Below are 20,876 nucleotides of genomic sequence, written 5' to 3'. Positions count from 1 at the left end.
TCGTGATTTTCAACCCAGGACTGACTTGGTAACTCTTACCTGTGAGGAAAGACTATATGTGGATTAACTTACCTGTGAAACTCAAAAGAAGAAACAGCATTTTCCAGTGTTTTCTAATTGTTCATACTCTATATGTATAAACCGACAGGCAGAGGCTCTGAACTTCTGGAGGCCCACTTATAGGACCAAAGGCTATTTTGCTTACAAGAAATAGGGTAACCATGAATAATCCATTGGTATTAGTAATTAAGTTACATTAATTCCAACACCAGAGGTAAAATTCTTTTTGTTTTAGATCACTACAATTTAGGTTTATCATAATAATAACTGGAGGCCCGCTGCACAAATTTGTGCACAATGAAAGGAAATTAATTGGAAGAAATATCTTAGAGGCGGGGGAGGGACCACAGGAGGTTGGCTGGCCTGGGAGGAACGGTGAGAGGGCTCCAGGGCATGTCCGGCCCATCTCGCCCAGTTCCAATCTATGGACCCCAGCAGCAAGCTAACCTTCCGGTTGGAGCTTCTGCCTCCTGGTGGTCAGTGCGCATCATAGCAACTGATCTAATGAACGGTCAGACACATAGCATATTAGGCTTTTGTTATATAGGATTATTACTATAACAGTTTGTTGATAGCAAATAAAAGAAGATATTAATGTTTTGGAAAGTCACTTTAGGATAAGTAATTATCAAAAACTCAGACAATTTATATGCTAATAGAATTTTTTAAATCACATTTTTTTGGTATTTTTTTTTATCATTTTTCCTTTTCAATTACAGTTGACATACATTGTTATATTAGTTTCAGATGCACATAGTAATATACTTTAAAGAAAAGGCTTTGTAAATACTTTGTTCTTGTTTGCTTTCCCATTTTTAGGTATGCCATCGCATTGGCCTTAAGGGAAAAACAGCGTGTAATATTTACCAGCCCGATTAAGGCTCTGAGTAACCAGAAGTACCGTGAAATGTATGAAGAATTTCAAGATGTGGGTCTGATGACGGGAGATGTTACTATTAATCCTACAGCATCTTGTCTTGTTATGACCACAGAGGTAATTTATATGGTGCCCCATCTAATTTTTCATTTTTAATTTAACTAAAGTACCCAATTAGAACATCTAATATTTTATCATTTGCTCTATAGAAGTAAAGTATAATACTTTCTGAATAGATTTACTTGAAAGGGATAAATTTTATCTTAAAATGTTCTGGTTGTATTAATATAGTTAAAAATTATCGATATTTATTACTTGTCATATAAGCTAGCTATAATTTTTTTCTCCACCAGGTGTTTTTAAAGGCTATTGTCAAGACATAAAAATATTGATGGTGTTTTGTTTACATAGTTTCAAAGATTTGAATACATAGTTTCATATTAGATCTTCCTTTCATGTAATTTTTTCCTTCTGTTTCTGAGTGTTGACACAAATAGGTAAATAACTGACTTTTTTAAAAGCTGCCCAAATATGCTTAGTTTCTCCCATAATCACAGTTAAGTTTTGCATATACACACACAACTTCTTACGTTTTGGACATAATTAGCTCTCTAAATACTTTTATACATAAATTATATTCTTGTGCCCACAAGGGACAATAGAGCAGAAGTTAGCTTCTAGTCTGCAGAGTCAGCCAGAAGCATGCTCACTTTTCATTTTGGTGCCCAAAGTAGGTCTTACTTCCCACTCTCAAAACGTCCTGCCATTTGTGGATTTTTTTAGAACTCAAAACTCAGGATAATTGTTCCTAGAAAGTATCCATATTGTGAGATGAGGCAGAAAAAAATGGGTAAACAGTATGATATCTGGTGTGTTGGATAGGTAACTTCCTTTTTTTTTTAAATATATTTTTTTATTGATTTCAGAGAGGAAGGGAGAAGGAGAGAGAGAGAAACATCAATGATAGAGAATCATTGATTGGCTGCCTCCTGCACACCCCCTACTGGGGAACGAGCCCACAGCCCAGGCATGTGCCCTTGGCTGGAATCGAACCCGGGACCCTTCAGTCCACAGGCTGACTCTCTATCCACTGAGCCAAGCCAGCTAGGGCTGGATAGGTAACTTTCAGTCGCTCTATCAGAACAGCTAGAGCACTGCACAGCACTGCTGCTCCAAGTCCATGTATTCTTCTAAATTCTGCTCCACTACAAACAACTGTCAGGGCAGGTTCCTTCTCACACCCTGCCCATTGCACTAACTGTTGGGGCCAAGCCCCTCTGCCAGGCGCTGGACCTTCTTGGATGCCTGGTATAGACAGAGAAGCCATGAGAAGTTGTGGGTATGTAAGAATGAGTCTTTATTGTAGAAGCCTGTGGCCATAGCCATTGGACAAAACAGCTCTTCACAGCAAAGTTCCATCCAGGCAGCCGTACACCGGCTGGTGAATATGTATTTGTCCTACATAGTAGCATTAATCTCTGTGCCCACAGCTATTATCTGAGCAGTCGCATGCTGCCTCTAGACCGATCGCTTTACATAGCAATAGTACCTGAGCTCTCCTGTAGAGCTGCAGCCTCGGTAGCCTCTCCAGCCTCACTGGCTCAGCAGCTCTCCTTTCTCCCCTGCCCAGCACACTGGCTGGTCAGTAACATGTATTATACTCCTTAGAGAAGGCCAGTTGCCAGCAATGACATCAATCATTTGGGCTATATAGAAGGGCACAGTGTACCATGAGATCGCTGTGGCCTTGCAGCTCTTACGGTATCTTAGTCTTGAACATTCTGATGAAGATTCCCTTTTTCAGAGTGGCCTTGGCCATTCCGGTGTACTAGGAACGAGCCTTTCGCCCTCTGAGTGGCCTGGACTGTCTGGGGCCTCTGGCATGGTTCCCACACTCTACATAAGGAAGGGGCTTCACATTTGGGATATGGCAAGGTGGAGGTGGTTATAATTCTCTTCATGTATTGTATCTGAGTACTAGATGTTGAAAAGTCATTTATTTTGGTTTTCTGAGAAAAGGAATTTACATAATTTATGGAATAGATTTAAAATATGTGTGTGTAACTTCCTAAAATTAGTTTCCATTAAATAAGAATTTGCAAAATTTCTTTTTAGAAAGAACAGCTTTTTGTTATGCTAAATCTTTTATTTTTTTTCTTTAGATTTTGAGAAGTATGCTGTACAGAGGTTCTGAAGTTATGCGCGAGGTTGCTTGGGTCATATTCGATGAAATTCATTACATGAGAGATTCAGGTATATTCTGCTGTGGTGTTGAGATGTGTGTGCCATATGTTTTCCTTAAGAATGGGATTAAGAATTTTGCTTTGGAAAAGCTTCTGGGTTGGAGACCATGGGAAAGTAGGGGAGGGAGGGCATGAAAACTCCATGCCCTGTCCCACATACCTTGTCCCATGTCTTCCATCTGGCTGTTCATGTGTATCCATTATTGTAAACCGATAAACCTAAAAAGAAAATTGCTTTGATATTTCATGGGCTAGAGGTCTAGTAAACTAAATTTTTGGACAACATAATGTAATATTTCCAATGGGATCTCATTTACCTATAGCTTTTTAAATAGTAACTTTTTAATAGTAACTAAGTAAGAAAATGCAAATTCAAATAAAACAAATGAAATTCAACTCAAACTAGCTTGCTTTTCAAATATAGAGCTCTCTAGTTAATGTTAAAGAAATTCTAGCCAGAAAATTCTTTCTCGATTTTTAAAATTCTTTTCATTTTTTAAAATAAAACTAAGAAATATATGTTTATGGTACAAAATTGGGATTATGAAATAAAAATGATTAAAAGGAAAATTATAAATATCTCTTGAACTATTATACTACTATACTGAAAAAGGAAGTATACTTGGAGTTTTGGATGGAACTGGGAGGGCTAATGTTAAACATTTAAAAGTTAAATGTTTAATATGTACACACCTAAAACTTCGTTATTAGTTAAACTAAAGCACTGGGTTGACCTGTACTTACATTGAAAATGAAACAATTGAAGAAATCATGTACCCTTTGAACATTTTACCCTTTACAAGTCATCGGCTTACGTTCTAAACAAAGTTGTTTTGGCTTTAAAACCATGAATGCTGTGTTGATTTGTTTATTTTAGGGGGAAACTCTCAAACTGATTTTTCTGGCTTTTTCCGTTTTAATAAAAACTGACTTAGAGTTTTGCTGTCCATTATATCTGTCTTTTATCTCTAGAGATCATGAGGGTAATTTTGATGAAAGATGCCTATGGTATGGTAATGGTGTTCTTTGAGATTTGTTTCTGTAACTTTCTACAAGCCATTAAATTTTGCTTCCCAAAGTGAGATGGAGATGGTATTTCCTCTGTCATGGGAATCTCGTTAGGCTGTTTGAAAAGGTGCAGCCTGAAGCTGCCCTTCCCAGCTCCTGTTTCAGTGATCCTTGTGTGACGTGGTTTGGTCTGCTCTCTGCTGGGTAAATCTCGGTGCACACGGAAGCAGTTGTCAGTAAGGGTCTGTGGTCAAAAGCATCCTGTGTAGAGTGGCCTGCGTTTCTGCTTTTTGAGCTCAGGAGAAGATAGCTTTAGATTCTTGTCAGTAAAGTGACACTGAAATGCAGGGTATATCTGCTTTTTTCAGAGCGTGGTGTGGTGTGGGAAGAAACTATCATTTTGCTTCCTGATAATGTCCACTATGTCTTTCTCTCGGCTACTATTCCAAATGCCCGACAGTTTGCCGAATGGATTTGCCATTTACATAAGCAGGTACTTTCTTTTTTTAATGTCCTCAATATTTAGGATGTTATAAGCCAGCCTAAGTGTGTCCTGTCCTTTGTTCCTAATGCCACCTAAAGAAACTGCTTCTCAAATCAAGCAAGCTTATTCAAAATGAACTGACTTAGCTTTTTGTAAGTGTGCATTTCTGAGTCCCATCTCGGACCCAGTATGTCAGTCGATGGGAGGAGGGTCTTGGAAGCTCCGCCTTCACAAGCTCCCAGGTTGATCCTTCTGATCTGCAGATTTGGAAATACTGGCATTTTGTTGTTCAGTGAGCCAGGGGGCACAACTTCCCCATGACCTTGGTGCCAGGAGAAAGCCGGGCGTGTCCAGAGCATGTGCTGCCTCTCCTGTACACACAGTCAGACTTCCGACTTGGTCCTTTTGCTTTTCTAGTCCAACTAGCAGTGGCATAGGACCTTATAACAGGCATTTGTCCTGTGTCATAAACTCGCTCTTGGTTTCATTCTCCTGCCCTTATTTTTCCTTAAAATCTGTCATTTTGTGGCACTCATGTCGCTTCTGTAGGATAGAAGCCCAGGGGTGTTCGGAGGAGCTCCGTCAACCTGCTGCTCTGCTGAGGCTCCCAGGGCTCCCAGGGCGGGGGGGGCGGGGGGGCGGGGGGGGTGGGCAGAAAGTGCGACCACAGCCTGCTCTCCGGGAACAGGCGTCGGTGGTGCTGGCAGCACAGGGCCAGGGGCCGATCCGAGGTCATTGTCGAAGCCGAAATCAGGTATTTGGCCCTGAGTAGGAAATGAGTAAAGTTGAACAGATGGTTGTATAATTTGATCTAATTTTTCCACATTTTCCTCTTGCCTGGTTTTAAAGTGATATTTAGAATTTTTTTTCTCTTTTTGACAATGTTCATGTCCCTAAGGTCAGATACATGGTGTTATTACTGAAGAAATAAAGTATTGTGTGCCATTGTGTTTCCTTCTCTTTGCAGCCTTGCCATGTGATTTACACGGATTACCGGCCTACTCCACTGCAGCACTACATCTTCCCGGCGGGGGGGGACGGCCTGCACCTTGTGGTTGATGAAAACGTAAGGGGTGACGGTCACTCTGTGCCTGTAATTCTCCTAGAGAAGAATTGTGGAGACCCTTTTCCTTAACTAGTCTCACAGGCCGAAGTTATTGTTGGCTTTGCGTGCTCTGTGTGTGTGCTCTCAAACACGTTATTTAAGACTTGTGTTTCTCTTGTGCATAATTGCATCTCCCTCCTTCTCCAGTGTTTAGAATGCTTGGAGAATAGGGACGCTGGACATGTTTCCAATACCTTACGTTTTGCCTCTCCCAGTTTTAATACCTCTATTACCTTTTATTACCTCTCAGCTCACACTGTGAACTATTCTCATGGCCTTTGTTATAACTATTAGTTACCAAGTCATTTTTATTTGAGGAAGCTTTGCTTTGAGTGTGAAAGATGTTTAGATTATGATTGAATGTTAGTGAAGAAGCATAGAAAAACATCTGATTCCAGGGTGACTTCCGAGAAGATAACTTCAACACCGCAATGCAAGTTCTCCGCGAGGCAGGGGACCTGGCAAAAGGAGATCAGAAGGGTCGGAAAGGAGGGACAAAAGGTAATTTTGAACTTTGTTTTGACATAGTCTTACCTATAAATTGTAGTTTCAAATAACATTTAAAACTTTTTATTGAATGATTTTCCTCAGGAAGCTATGCAGTTCTGATAACATGATGAAAGTGAATGGGTAAAGGTCGGTTTCTTTTTCTACATGTCCTTTATGGAAATATAATTCACATACTGTACAATTCACCCATTCAAGTGTCCAGATTCAGTGGTTATTAATATAGAGTTATGCAACCATCACGGCATTTTTTTATTGAAATGTAATTCACCTGCCACAATTGTCACCATTTTTAAGTGTACAGTTCAGTTGGATTTCATTATATTCACAAAGTTATACACTTAAAATGTTCCAGAACTTGTCCATCAGCTCAGAAAGAAACCCCATACCCGTTGGCAGTCCTTTCTCATTTCCCCCCAACCTCTTTCCCCTCCCTCATCCTTTGGTAATTTTTTTTCCTGGACGTTTCATATATGTGGTGTTTTGTAGTTGGCTGCTTTCACTTATGTTTTCAAGGTTCATCTATGTTATAGATGTGTCAGTACTTCATTCCTTTTTATATTCAAATAACATTCCATTGTTATCCATTGATAAGTTGATGGATACTTGGGTTGTTTCCACTTAAAAAAAAATTTTTTTTAAAGAGAGATGGTGGGAGGGGGAGAGAGAGGAAGAGAGAAAAGGTGGGAGGGAGTGGGGGGGGTAGAGAGAGATTGAGATTTGTTTTTCCACTTATTGATGCATTCATTGGCTGCTTCTTGTATGTGCCCTGAGCGGAGATCAGACTCACAGCCTTGGCATGTCAGGATGCTGCTCTAACCAACTGAGCTGGCCAGAGCTATTTCCGCTGTTTGGTTATTGTGAACGATGCTGCTGTAATCACGTGTGTTCTTCGTTTTTGTATGAACATGTTCTTTTTCGTGTACATACCTAGGGATGGAATAGCTGAGTCACATGGTGATTCTTTGTTTAACCTATGAGTAGCTCTCAGGTTATTTTCCAAAGTGGCTGCACCATTTACATTCCCATCTGAAGGGTATCGGGTGTCCACGTCTTCTACAACCTTGCCGCTCCTCAGGTCTATTGGATTAGAGTCGTCCTAGTGGTATGCGGTGGTATCCGACTCCCACTTCCGTTGTAGCCAGTGGTGCTGAGTATGTTTCCATGTGCTCATTGGCCACGTGTATATCTTCTTTGGAGAAATATCTATTCAAATTCTTTACCCATTTAAAAACTCTATTGTCCTTTGTTGTTGAATTGTAAGAGTTCTTCATATGTTCTGGTACTAGACCCTTAGATCAGATCCATGATTTGCAAATATTTTCTCGCTTTCTTTGGGCAAGGGTTGTCTTTTCACTTTATTGTTGGTGTCTGTAAAGTATAAAATTATTAATTTTGATGAAATCCACTTATCTGTTATTTCCTTCCGTTGCTTGTACTTTTGGTATATCCAAGAATTTCTTGCATAACCCCAAATCATGATGATTCACTCCTATATGTTTTTTTTTTGTTGTTGTTGTTGTTGTTTTTAAATATATTTTATTGATTTTTTACAGAGAGGAAGGGAGAGAGATAGAGAGTCAGAAACATCGATGAGAGAGAAACATCGATCAGCTGCCTCCTGTACATCTCCCACCGGGGATGTGCCTGCAACCCAGGTACATGCCCTTGACCGGAATCAAACCCGGGACCCTTCAGTCCGCAGGCCGACGCTCTATCCACTGAGCCAAACCGGTTTTGGCACCTATATGTTTTTTTTAAAATACATTTTTATTGATTTTGAGAGAGAGGAAGGGAAAAGGATAGAGAGACAGAAACATTGATGAGAGGGAAACCTTAATCAGCTGCCTCCTGTACGTCCCCTACTGAGGATCAAACCCGCAACCCGGGCATGCGCCCTGACCAGGAATTGAACCCCTGATCTCTTGGTTCCTGGGTCGACTTTCAACTGCTTAGTCATGGGCCGGGCTACTCCTATATGTTTTTAAAGAGTTTTATAGTGTTTGCTCTTATGTTTGGGTCTATGATCCATCTTGAGTTAATTTTTGGATTTGGTTCTATATACTCTTTTTGCAGGACCATCAAATGTGTTCAAGATTGTGAAGATGATTATGGAAAGAAATTTTCAACCTGTAATTATTTTCAGTTTCAGTAAGAAAGATTGTGAAGCCTATGCACTTCAAATGACCAAATTAGATTTCAACACAGGTACTGTGTGATTTCAGCGTAGTTTTAATGTTAGTGAAAGGATGTAAACACATCCCTGCCAAGGCATTGCATGCTGTATGTGGGGAGGATCTGCAGCTCACCTTACAGTTCCAGCAGCAGGTGCTCAGCACATTTGTAGAGGCGGTAGGAGGGGATTGATCACATCTTTCCTCCTCCGTCGTCTTTGATGGGAGGTGTAAGTACGTTGCTCTGTGCAATCCCAAGGTCCCTGCTGCGGAGCATGGCCTGTGCCTCTGCTTCCTGCACAGCTCCAGGCGGTGCGGCCTCTGGCCTCTGTCCGACTGCGCGGGTGTTCTCCTCGCCAGGCCTCCTCCTGTGGAAGGCGCTGTGCTCCATCCTTCTAGAACTCCCAGCCGGAGCTACCTGACCTAAGTAACTCTTGAGTAAAGTAAGAGTACTTCTAGCGAGTTCATGTTCTTCTCATACATTAACTGTGCATGGAACTCGCTTGAAGTCACACAGCTAGGTAGTAGCACAACCTCCCCAAAAACAGTGGTGTGCTGAAAACCAGCCCAATTGTAATTCAGTTCAGCCTTTACTTACATACTCCTGTACTGTGAGAAGTTCTTCACTCATCCAACATTGAATTTCAGGTGTGTTGTTTCCAAGACAGAAATAAACCCACCCACATTAAAGCTAGTTTTTACTTATCCATGGGCCAAAGTAACAAAGGAGAGATAACCTCTTGAAGCCAATACAGCAGGTCCTCCAGTAACGTTTTATTCAACATCTTTTTGTTATAATGTCAGTGAGATGCTGGAGGAACTTGTTTTGCTTGTGTCAGTTAGCCTGTGGTAAAATTGGTCTCCTTAGACATCACTTCACTCAGGACCTCTCGACTCTTACGTGAGAACTTACTGTATTTCTTGTTTTGACTGAATTGCTCTGCTGAGACATGTTTTCTTATAACTGAGTGCTGAGTCTACTCAGCGTTGCAGTGTTAATATTGATTAGTTCACCCAGTACTTATTGAGTACCTGCGGTGTAACAGACTGCACAAGCAGGCAGTGTAGTGGGTAAGTGCAGAGGCTTTGAGTTGCTGCTCTAACAGCTAAGAGCAGCACCCATGGTTCGCTCTAACCCCCTTTCCTCAGTGGTGGATAGCGAGAGCCCGAGACCTGTGACTGTTAGACTTGAACCCTGCATGCAGAGCAGTTAGCACAGTTAGCCACTCTTTTTATATGGTAGTACTATTATTCACAGATTAGGTCTGTTATGTATGTTTTGAAAAGGTAGTGAACTTTATTAAATAATTACAGTCATTTTAATCTACTTTCCCTGCTGACAATCTAAAGTACTGTTTTTACTCTTTTTTTAAAAAAATATATTTTATTGATTTTTTACAGAGAGGAAGGGAGAGGGATAGAGAGTTAGAAACATCGATGAGAGAGGAACATCAACCAGCTGCCTCCTGCACACCCCCTACTGGGGATGTGCATGCAACTAAGGTACATGCCCTTGACCGGAATCGAACCTGGGACCTTTCAGGCCGCAGGCCGATGCTCTAGCCACTGAGCCAAACCGGTTAGGGCTGTTTTTACTCTTTATAGACTCTTGCTCTCTGCATGTTTGAAGTGAAGTGTATCACTGACTCATTAAGATACTTATGTGCCTCTGGGTGTTCTCTCTTAGATGAAGAAAAGAAGATGGTGGAAGAAGTATTCAGTAATGCGATTGACTGCTTGTCGGATGAAGATAAAAAGCTCCCTCAGGTTTGTGTTTGATGGCAGTGAGTCATGGTTGAGTAGGCGGCATGGATTCACTCTTCGGCTCTTAGTTGTGTTGCTGTATTGTAACCTTTTCCCCCTGCAGGGGATACGTTGTGTCATGCACTGAAATGGTGTCTTGACTTATTTTAAGCTTCTGAAAAGGTGGGGAGAGGAAAGACGTGCTGCCTGAGCTCTCTTTTCTGAACGTGCTCACGGTCTGAGCTGCTGCTTGTTCCTAACATGCCAGTTATAAGTCTTCCGATATCTAAGGCTGTGGCAGCTCCCCAGAGAGTCTGATGTGCATCCAGTCTGAGAGCTGCTCTGTCCAGCCTAACCTTTCAAAGACTGTGAGAAGCTGGGAGGTCATCATCTGCTTACGAATGATTGCTTTCACTTACATGGGATTTATAAGACTACAATAGCATATTGGTGTAAATTATTGATTTTTTTAGAGAGACAAACAGAAACGTTAATTTGTTCCACTTATTTACGCATTCATTGGTTGATCCTTATATGTGCTCTGACCAGGGATCAAACCCGCAACCATGGCATATCGGGATGATGCTCTAAGCAACTGAGCTACCTGGCCAGGCCAATGTATTGCTCTTTAAAAGAATATTTAACTTATAATTTTTTTTTTGTAGTTTTTCTTCCCAGCTGAATGGTTAGTTAGAGAAGGGTTGAGCCATGTCTTTATGTATTTTGTAACCCTAGCACACTTATTAAATAGTGGACCTTAGATGGCATTGGTATAGTGTTGATGAGAATGACCTCTTCGGCACCTCACTTCCTTTTAGAGGAAGTACATATGTTATGCTAAACATGTTATAGTTACTTAATTCTTTTTTTTAAAGAATTTTTTAAATTTTTTGAGTTTATTTGAGCCAAACTGTCGACAATTGCCAGGAAGCAGAACCTCAACGGATTGAGATAATGCTCCCTACTTAATTCTTTTTGGTCTGAATTGGCCAGTATTTAAGTTTATTTTGTGCAGACACTAACTTTTTCCTCATAAGCTTTAATTTTTTTTGAGGAGATAAAGTGATGCTGTACATTTGAATGAGGCAGCAAAGCATTTCTAAAGTTTATTTAAAACATGCCTTTCAGACTTTTTCATAAGCTGTTTTCATGCAGGACGCCTGATAGAGTTGCTTATGTTTTGGGTTTGGTCAGGGGATACAGGTTTAGTTTTTGCTTTTATTCTGTAACGCTTATGTGATGTCTCTTTAACAGCATTCTTTCTTAATGACCCGTTTTCCTTAATTGGTTGCTTTAGGGTTTTTAATTTCCCTCTTCCTCACATTGTTAAATAAATATTCCAATCGCAGGTTGAACATGTGCTTCCTCTTTTGAAGCGGGGGATTGGCATCCACCACGGTGGTTTACTTCCTATTTTGAAAGAAACCATAGAAATCCTCTTTTCTGAAGGATTGATAAAGGTATGATCTCATGTTTGTTTATTACGCCCGAGAATTATTGTGTGAACAGTTTGGTTATATTGTTTTGTTGTTTGAACTGGGTAACACAGTGTAGCTGAGGGACGCACTTGATTTCTATACAGTGTTACACAGGCCCCCTGCTGTCCAGAAGTAGGGCGCTGCTAGGAAGCCTTTCATCAGCTGAAAGGGCATAACTTGAAGAAGCATTTACATTAATTTATATGGAAAATTACTGTGGGTTCCCAGACCCAAGATTCAGTACACTCATTGCCACCAAACGCTTTATTTCATTGCCACCAAAACGCTTCCTTGCACCCGGTTTTATACCAAGCGCAGCACGCTTACGGGCTTGTAGGCTTTTCTGATTCCTTAGGACCGTCTTGCTGACCCGTGCACAGTCTGTCATGGTAAAGCGCAGGTGCTCCCAGACGCAGCTCAGAACTGCGGCTGATGTGGAGGTGGTTCCTGGGGAAGGAGCTACAGGGCACCTCGCCGTGCAGGGCACCAGCCTCTAACGACTGCTGCAACACGCAGACACTGCTTTTGCCTTTTGCCTTTTTTGGTAAAAGCAAAAATCCTCTTTGGGTTTTTTTTGCTTCGCAAAACAGCTGCTAATGTAGGACTTTTGTAAAAGCAAAGTGCCAGATGTGAAGTTTCAGAACGTGGGAGGGGTACATGTACTTCATAAATTTTGGGTAAAATCATTTGTACCGTTTCTTATTTTTAGTAAGAAATGCTAACACAGTTGGTACAGTGTGGCATTTTGTAAAAGGTGCTATTGAATTGTCAGACCTGGAGTTGATTCTGTAGGTGAACTCCCTTCTGTATACAAATTTAAAAGACTAGAGAAGATGGGAGAATTGCAGGTAGACTTACAGATGATATTCTGATTTACACCAGGCAGGCTGATTTAATGTTTAAAATTATGTTGGTATCTATACCCAGAAATGGGATGTTACAAAAGGAATACAACTTTAAAATGTAGTCATCAGCCTATATATGACTCATTGTTTTGTTTAAAAATTAGATTAGAAATTTATCATGAGAATTTCAGCACTATGTAGAATATTTGAAAGAAATTTATTCATCCTAAAGCAGTGGTTGCCAACTGGAGGTTGGTGGACCACTGGTGGTGCGTGAGGTCCAAAAGGTTGGCGGCCGCTGTCCTAAAGAACATACAAGAGGTATTTTAAGTGAAGAATTGGTCACTATTTATATCTGGGTCTTGTTCAGGCTCTGAGCCATTTTAAAGTCTCTTTTAAGAAAGCATAAGTGATACGTGTTGGTTGTTTGAACTGGGTAACACAGTGTAGCTGAGGGATGCGCTTGTAGAACAATCGTGCATAAAGTAAAGAAAGGCCATCATTCCCCTCATGTCTTAGACATTTCCATGAGCACTCATGCAAATAACACATGCTTTATTTTTTAAGCAAAAGTGATTGTACTACCCATGTTATTTAATTTTGTCACATGCATAGCTCTTCATCTTTTTAACAGATGAATAGCATTCTGCTGAGTTGATGAAATAAAGTATTTTTATCCTCTTCCCTCTTGATGAATAATTGTATAATTATTCACTTAATTAGGCGTTATTTGCGACGGAGACTTTTGCCATGGGAATTAACATGCCGGCTAGGACAGTTTTATTTACAAATGCCCGAAAATTTGATGGGAAAGACTTTCGATGGGTAAGTAAAGTTGATTCCCATATTGAAATAACTTTTACCTTTGTTTTACTTAAGGTGATTTTGGCTCATGCAGTCGTAGAGATGTTTAGTTCTAAATACTCTTGAACTTGTACCTGAGCTAATACAACAAGCTTATCAAGGTTAAGCTTCAGATCCTTTACATTTCTATCCTTTAGCCAAAAAGCAAACAAACAAAACCTTTCAGTGAAAAAGTTTGGGAGGGATAAGTGGGCAGATGATTCGGGAATGCTTTAAATCATCGTAAATACACAGATTTTCATTTCCTCACTTTAAGGTATTTGAAGCACCTAGCCCTCTCCTGGGTTGTTCTTGGTGATGAATGGACTCTGCCTAACTCCAAGGACTTACACTGTGAAAATTGGAAATAATTGTGCTTCTTTTTAAAACTAAGGTTAATTTTATACTAATCTCATGTACATCAAGAAAATTTATGATTGGGTTAGGATTTAGTAGTTTGGTCATTGTCTGCTTTTTTAGACTGCTGTTTTTCAGAATATCTAACTTAAAGATTTTTTTATGCCAGTGAATTAGCTGATATTTCCCGGTAGGTATGGATTTGATCATTTTGGAGCTAAAATTTAAATGTTACTCTTAAGTGTTTTGCAGTTTTGTGATTTAATTTACACTCTCTGAAAAGTTCATGTTTTTAATCATGGGTTTTTTGGTCCATGTAACTTGTACTTGTGTATTTTATAAGAAAAAAAAAGTAAGACTATGTTTTTTATCAGGTTCTCTCCTAAACTTAGAACTTTTCTTATGTCTGTTCAGATTTCTTCTGGTGAATACATTCAGATGTCTGGTCGTGCCGGAAGGAGGGGCATGGACGACAGAGGAATCGTGATTCTTATGGTTGACGAAAAGATGAGCCCAACTATTGGGAAGCAACTGCTTAAGGTAACAGAGTTAAGATTCTGCATTTGCAACAGGAATTTGAGAAAAATACTTCAGGAGCAGCTCTGAAATTAGTTTTGTCAGTTCAGATATCTTTCTAAGGAGATGAATTGATTTACAAAACTGCCTGGGCTGGGGGAGGGAGCAGAGGGTAAGTGCTCCAAGTGCTGGTATTTTGTCTCCTACTTTCTGTTCTAGTCGGTGACGAGCGGCTCATGGCGTGGAGGGATGTGATGATCCTCAGTGAGGGTGAAAGCACTCACTTTCCCTTCAAATTTAAGGTGACCTTGACATCTCCCTCCATTGCAGGAGTTGCTCTCCCTACCCGAACAGGAAGTGAGGCCCATGATGTCAGGGTTTGGGCAGTTACCTGCCTCTACCTTTGCAAGCCCAGGTAGCTGAATAAATTAATTCTACAATCTACCATCCTGTTTCAGCCTGTTGATAGATTATAAACACCCCAAAACTAATTTTAAAATTTGAAGCTTTATTTCAGATGATCCTGTAGTGTTTGTGTTTCAGATTGTTTAAGATGTTTTGTTTTGAAGAGCTTCTCAAGGCAGTTCAACCTGGTTGTTTTCCTTGTCCTCCTCCACATTCTTAAATCCCTAGAGCAAACTATTGATGAGATAGGAAACTTACCATTAATTAAAAAGATAAAATTAACTGCCAGCTCATGAGCTATTTAAACTAAAGGTGAAACAAACGAAGGGGTTGGAAAGTGCAGATTGGTAGCTATAGAATAGTTACAGGGACGGAAAGGACAGCGTGGAGAATATAGTCAGTAATATTGTGAGAACTGGGAATGGGGCCAGGTGGGTACTTGAAATTTCAGGGGGACCACTTTTTAACTAAAGTAATGTGATTGTCTAACCACTATGCTGTACACCTGAAACTATATGATAAAAGGCTAATATGCAAATTGTCCCCTCGGGCGTTCGACCACTCGCTATGACATGCACTGAACACCAGAGGGCGGTGTGGAATGAAGGAAGGCCCCAGCCGGGGGAAGGAAGGCCCTGATCACCTGCCAAGCCTAGGGACTCTACCCCTGCACGAATTTTGTGCACCAGGCCTCTAGTATAAAATAATATTGAATGTAAACTGTAATTTAAAACTAAAATTTTAAAACAAAATAATAAAGCTTCAAAATACGTTAAGACATACATAGGTCAGTATATTAGATTTTATTGCTTTTTTAATCCTCACCTGAGAATATGTTTTTATTGATTTTTTTTGAGAAAGAAACACTGATGTGAGAGAAACATTGATCGGTTGCCTCCTGTATGCACTTTGACTGGGGATTGAGCCTGCAACCTAGGTATGTGCCCTGTCTGGGAATCGAACCTGCAACCTTTTTGTGTGTGGGACGATGCTCCAACCAATTGAGCCACCTGGTCAGGGCTCATTAAAATTTTTATTTTATTTTTAAATTTTATCGTGGAAGAAACACAACATGAGATTAACCCTCTTCACAACACGTTGTTGACTACAGGTGCTGTGTTACACAGCAGGGCTCTAGAGCTTGCTCATCTTGCTGGGCTGAAACGCTTTCCTGGAAAACGTAATACACTTCTGTAGCGTTCCTTCACATAGAGTTAAATGGTGAAGCAAGCTACCAGGTGAAAACTGTTGGTGTGAGTTTATTTGAGTAACCTAAAATAGTGACATGTTCCCTCCTCTCAGGGCTCAGCCGACCCCCTGAACAGTGCTTTCCATTTAACCTACAACATGGTTCTGAACCTGCTGCGTGTGGAAGAAATCAATCCCGAGTACATGCTGGAGAAGTCCTTCTACCAGTTTCAGCATTACAGAGCCATCCCCGGGGTGGTGGAGAGTAAGTACAACCGCTCACGGCCTCGCGCTGGGCTCCCGCCTGGGTGCCGCTTGGCCCTGGGGCTTTCTGTGAGCCAGGTCTGGGTCCTGTCATGCAGAGAGGTCACAACTGCAGCCAGTCCTCATCGCCGACCAGACGTTTCACAGGGAAGGAAGGAAACCCTGTCAGGGCACTTCTCCGTGGCTGATTCAAATGTAGGTCTTAACGAAGGCCTTGGAAATTAAGGAAGAGGAGATGATTGCGACCGAGCATAACTTGTAGCTGGGCTCAGATTGTTGGTCATGACTTGGCCAAGAGTCTGCTACCCCTCCTGTGAACTTAAACGTTGCCACCACTTCTCCATCTGCTGTCTGTCTCCCCAAACCCCTGGGAAGGCAGCACCTGTCTCCACTGTGGCTCTGACTAGTGTTGCTCCTGTGCCCGGACTCTTCTCAGTTGAATTATCCCTGCATTTCCCTCTTCTTTTAAAGGAGCAAGTCTTGTTATTCTAACACTTTGAAACCAATAAACAAAAGACTAAGTATCCAAAGTATAACGGACTTTTTAGTGGAGGAAGTAGTTTAGGTGATGAGACAGGAGAGGGAATTGATGAGGGAATTGCAACACCTTCGGTGCAGTTTTCAGGCTGCCTGGAGTGAGCAGGGAGAAGGAGATAGGGCCGGGGAGCTCTGTGCTGCTGCTTCACTGCAGAGCACTTGGTGCAGGTGGCTCCTCGTTACCAGGAAGGTGTAGCTCCTTTTTGCCGTTGATGCTGCTGGAACCTTAAACATAGCACAGCCAGGATATAGACGGTTGTAATTCACCTTTATTTTACAAACAAAATTTGTGCACGGGGCGGGGCGGGGGCCCTCAGCCCAGCCTACCCCTATCACAGTCCAGGAGTCCTCAGGGGATGTCCTGACGGCTTAGGACAGCTCCCTGTGGGGAACAGGCCTAAGCCGCAGTCTGGCCGCAGAGGCTTGGAGCAGGCGCCCCGTGTGTGTGTGTGTGTGTGTGTGTGTGTGTCCGTCCCCGCTGGGGACCTGCCCCCAGCTGCACCGCAGAGGCTTGGAGCAGGTGCCCTGTGTGTGAGTGTATGTATGTCCACTGGGGCCCTCCCCCAGCCACACCGCAGAGGTTCAGAGCAGGTGCCCCTCTGTGTTGATCTCAGGCTCCAGGCCCCGCCTGCGTGTTGTTCTCTCAGGCTTGGGGCCATGCCTGGCCCTTCCTCCTGAGCTGGTTGTGACCATTACGGAGTCCCAACCTCATTTGCATATTACTTTCTTTTAAAATATATATATGACACACACATATACATAGATAGATAGATAGATACCGTGGTGGTTTTTTGTTTTTGTTTGTTTTAATAAGAAGCTGGGAAGGCTGGCATACATGAGATGTTTTCATTTACTAAGTCCACAATAGAGATTTTTTAGCGAGCCATAAGAGTAGAACTTCCAGGATTGTATTGTTTATTTACTGAAAAAAAAAATGCAGACTTACTCTTAATTTTTTTGTTTGGTTTCATTCATAGATAATGCCTTAGTTAATACAATGGCAAGGGCTGTGGAGTTACATATGGGACTACTTGAACCTTAGTTTGCTCTTTTATGTAATTGAGATACTATCTAGTTCATCCAGTTCATGAGAATTCAATGAGATAATTTACATTAATTGCCCAGGAACTACCTGTTTAATTATTGATAATATTGCCATAGATCAGGAAAGCCATTTAAACTTGAACTGTTCCAAAATTTGCTCAGTACTGGAGTAGCAGTCCATTTTGCCATCACTCAAGTCTGTTAAATGTTTTACATATAATCTGATAGGAATGCATTTTTGGAACCACTGCGTCCTGCCTTCCTCAGAAGGAGGAACTTGGTTGCACAGTCTGAGCAGTTTATGGCTGTGTCTCCCCTGCTGTCTCCTGATGCTGAGGCTGAGGCTGAGGCTGAGGCTGTGGCTGTGCTGGGGTGGGGTGTGCACTGTGGGGAAGCAGCTGCTCATGCTGCGTCCCTCTGCTCTTTGATTGGGAGTGGGCTATAGCTGTAGTTAGAGTTCTAGATACAAACCACAGGTGACTTACAGTCTCTCAGGCTTCTGACTCATTAGCACAGCGTGATTTGGAGTGGAGGGTGGGGACAGTGTTTAAGCAGAAATCCATGCATCTGTGGGCAGTTGATTTTTCACAAACACTGCATGGACAACAGGACAGCCAAGTGCAAAAGAATGAAGTTGGATCCTTACCTCACACCATACATAAAAATTAACTGAAATTGATGACAGTCCTAAATATAAGAGCTGAAACCGTAAGACTCTTAGAAGAAAGCATAGGCATAAATCTTCATAACCTTGGATTTGGCAGTTGTTTCCTAGAGAATACACCAAAAAGACAAGCAGCAAAAGAAAATAAATTTTATTTAATCAAAATTAAAAACTTACACTTCAGTAGACACCAACAATAAAGCGGAAAGAAAACCCACAGACTGGGAGGAAATATTTCCAAATCACATACGAATCGAGTATCAGGAATATATAAAGAATTCTTACAACTCAACAACAAAAGTGTAATTTAAATGGGCAAACGATTTGGATGGATATTTCTCTAAAGAAGATAAGTAGTTTCCCACAAACATGTGAAAAGATGCTCTACATCATGAATTATTAGGGAAATGCACATGGTAACCACACCGATACCACACCTCACGCTCCTTAGGATTGTTGTTTTTAAAAAGGTAGTTAACAAAATGGTGGGGTTGTGTGCGAAATAGTTTAGCACTTCCTCAGCAAATTTAATGGTAGAATTACCATAAGACCCAACAATTTCACTCCTGGTACATAACCTAAAGAATTGGAAGTATGTTCCAACAAACGCATGTTTGTCTGCATAAATGTTTACAGCCAAAAGGTGGAAATAATATAAATGTTCATCAGCTGGTAAGAGGATAAATAAAATGGTACCCCCATGTACTGGAATATTACTTAGCCAAGAAAGGAAGCACTAGGACAGGCCCCAACATGAACGACATCAGGCTACATGTTGTTTGATTTAATGAGTATGAACTGTCCAGAACAGGAGAACCCATGCAGACGGAAAGCAGACAGAAAGGCCCTGGGGCTGGGGAGGAAGGGAATGAGGTGTGTGCTTGATGGGGTGGGTTTCCTCTTGCAGTAGGTGAACTAGAGGGTGGGATGGTTGCATACATTGTGGGTGTGCAGTTTCTGTATGGTACATGTGTTTATTTACAGAGGTGCGGAACTCGGAAGAACAATATAATAAAATAGTGATACCCAATGAAGAAAGCGTGGTCATCTATTACAAGATCAGGCAGCAGCTTGCCAAGCTGGGTAAAGAAATTGAAGAATATATTCACAAACCAAAATATTGCTTACCATTTCTACAACCAGGTCGTTTGGTAAAGGTATGTTAATTTTTAAAAAATATTTGGATATTTTAATATTGGATAATTTTCGAATAGCTATTCTATTTCTTTATATTGATAAAATGCTTTCTGCTACAGCAGTTGATCTATAGTAATTATATGGTTTTATTGGTTTCACATGGCTCTGCTTAAGGGGAGTCATTAATCAGATTTTATTTTAGAGGATATAAATTGAGGTAGACAGTGTTCCAGTTATAAAATCTATACTAATAAAAGGGTAATATGCTAATTAGACCGGGAGACCTTCCAGGAGACCTTCCGGACAAAGCCATGGTGGCGGGGCCAAGGCAGAGGCAGTTAGGGGCGATCAGGTCAGGAGGGGAGGGCAGTTGGGGATGATCAGGTTGGTGGCGGGGAGAGGGGCAGTTGGGGGCGAGCAGACCGGCAGGGGGGGAGGGGTAGTTGGAGACGAGCAGGCTGGCAGGGGGGGCAGTAGGGGGCAAGCAGGCCGGCAGGCAGAGTGGTTAGGGGTGATCAGGCAGGCAGACAGGTGAGCAGTTAGGAGCCAGTGGTCCCGGATTGCGAAAGGATGTCCGACTCCTGGTTTAGTCGGACATCTCCCGAGGGCTCCCAGATCGGAGAAGGTGCAGGCTGGGCTGAGGGGCACACACACACCCCATGCATGAATTTCGTGCACCGGGCCACTTGTCTAAAAAATTAAGGCAGTTTTATGTAGGATGAATTCATTAATTATAAAACATGAAAGACTAGATTTCTCAGAACAAATACACCATGTTATCATTTGTTGACATTTGTTTGCCGATTGAGAGATTCTTGTCATTGGTGTTCCAGAGACTTATGGAATAGGCAGTGATTTTTTTTCTGTAGAGTTAATACCTTTTTCCATAAGTTTAACTGATCTCTCCAACAACACTTCACCAGGAAGACTCCGTTTTGTCAGCCTGAATGTGGGTGGGTTAACATTGCCTTTTGGACACGAATGTCCTTGCTTAGGTGCTTTACTTTCTCTTTAGGTAAAGAATGAAGGAGATGATTTTGGCTGGGGAGTAGTCGTGAATTTCTCCAAAAAGTCAAATGTTAAGGTAAACTATTTGTTCTTAAAATAGAATTTTATATAAATTGTTAATGAAATGTTTTTTTTCAGACTGACGAAATTGATCAAAGATGAGAAAGGATTATCTTAAGAGAAGATGTAATAAATACTGCCATAGGAAATAATTTTTTGAATAATCTTAAATGTCATGCTTAAAATGGCATGGGTTATTTTCCTAACAACAACGGATTTTAATTTCATGATAATTTATATTTCTTCTCTGAGCTAATCAGTGCCAAGGACACCGTCCCTGGACGCGTGCGGGCCAGTGTCTGGGAGTGAATGACCTTCTCTGCTCTTCC

The 20,876-nt window shown here is 41.4% G+C and overlaps 1 protein-coding gene across 2 annotated transcripts in view; it reads left to right on the top strand.

The window, feature by feature from the left end:
• MTREX (Mtr4 exosome RNA helicase) overlaps positions 1-20,876 on the top strand; it is a 49,453-nt gene that overhangs the window by 7,718 nt on the left and 20,859 nt on the right. For both annotated transcript variants that reach the window (XM_070411743.1, XM_070411744.1), the window contains exons 6-18: positions 880-1,054; positions 3,100-3,190; positions 4,557-4,681; positions 5,640-5,738; positions 6,176-6,278; positions 8,361-8,492; positions 10,146-10,225; positions 11,551-11,661; positions 13,248-13,349; positions 14,139-14,264; positions 15,948-16,098; positions 19,327-19,499; positions 20,495-20,563. In XM_070411743.1, the coding sequence (XP_070267844.1) occupies positions 880-1,054; positions 3,100-3,190; positions 4,557-4,681; positions 5,640-5,738; positions 6,176-6,278; positions 8,361-8,492; positions 10,146-10,225; positions 11,551-11,661; positions 13,248-13,349; positions 14,139-14,264; positions 15,948-16,098; positions 19,327-19,499; positions 20,495-20,563 (1,537 nt within the window). The remainder of the gene's footprint in view (positions 1-879; positions 1,055-3,099; positions 3,191-4,556; positions 4,682-5,639; positions 5,739-6,175; positions 6,279-8,360; positions 8,493-10,145; positions 10,226-11,550; positions 11,662-13,247; positions 13,350-14,138; positions 14,265-15,947; positions 16,099-19,326; positions 19,500-20,494; positions 20,564-20,876) is intronic.

Source organism: Myotis yumanensis, unplaced genomic scaffold (assembly GCF_028538775.1).
Source record: "Myotis yumanensis isolate MYYU_CA2020_CCGP unplaced genomic scaffold, mMyoYum1.0.hap1 SCAF_4, whole genome shotgun sequence".
In the NCBI taxonomy this organism is placed as follows: Eukaryota; Metazoa; Chordata; class Mammalia; order Chiroptera; family Vespertilionidae; genus Myotis; species Myotis yumanensis.
This window is presented reverse-complemented; position numbering and strand designations above follow the sequence as displayed.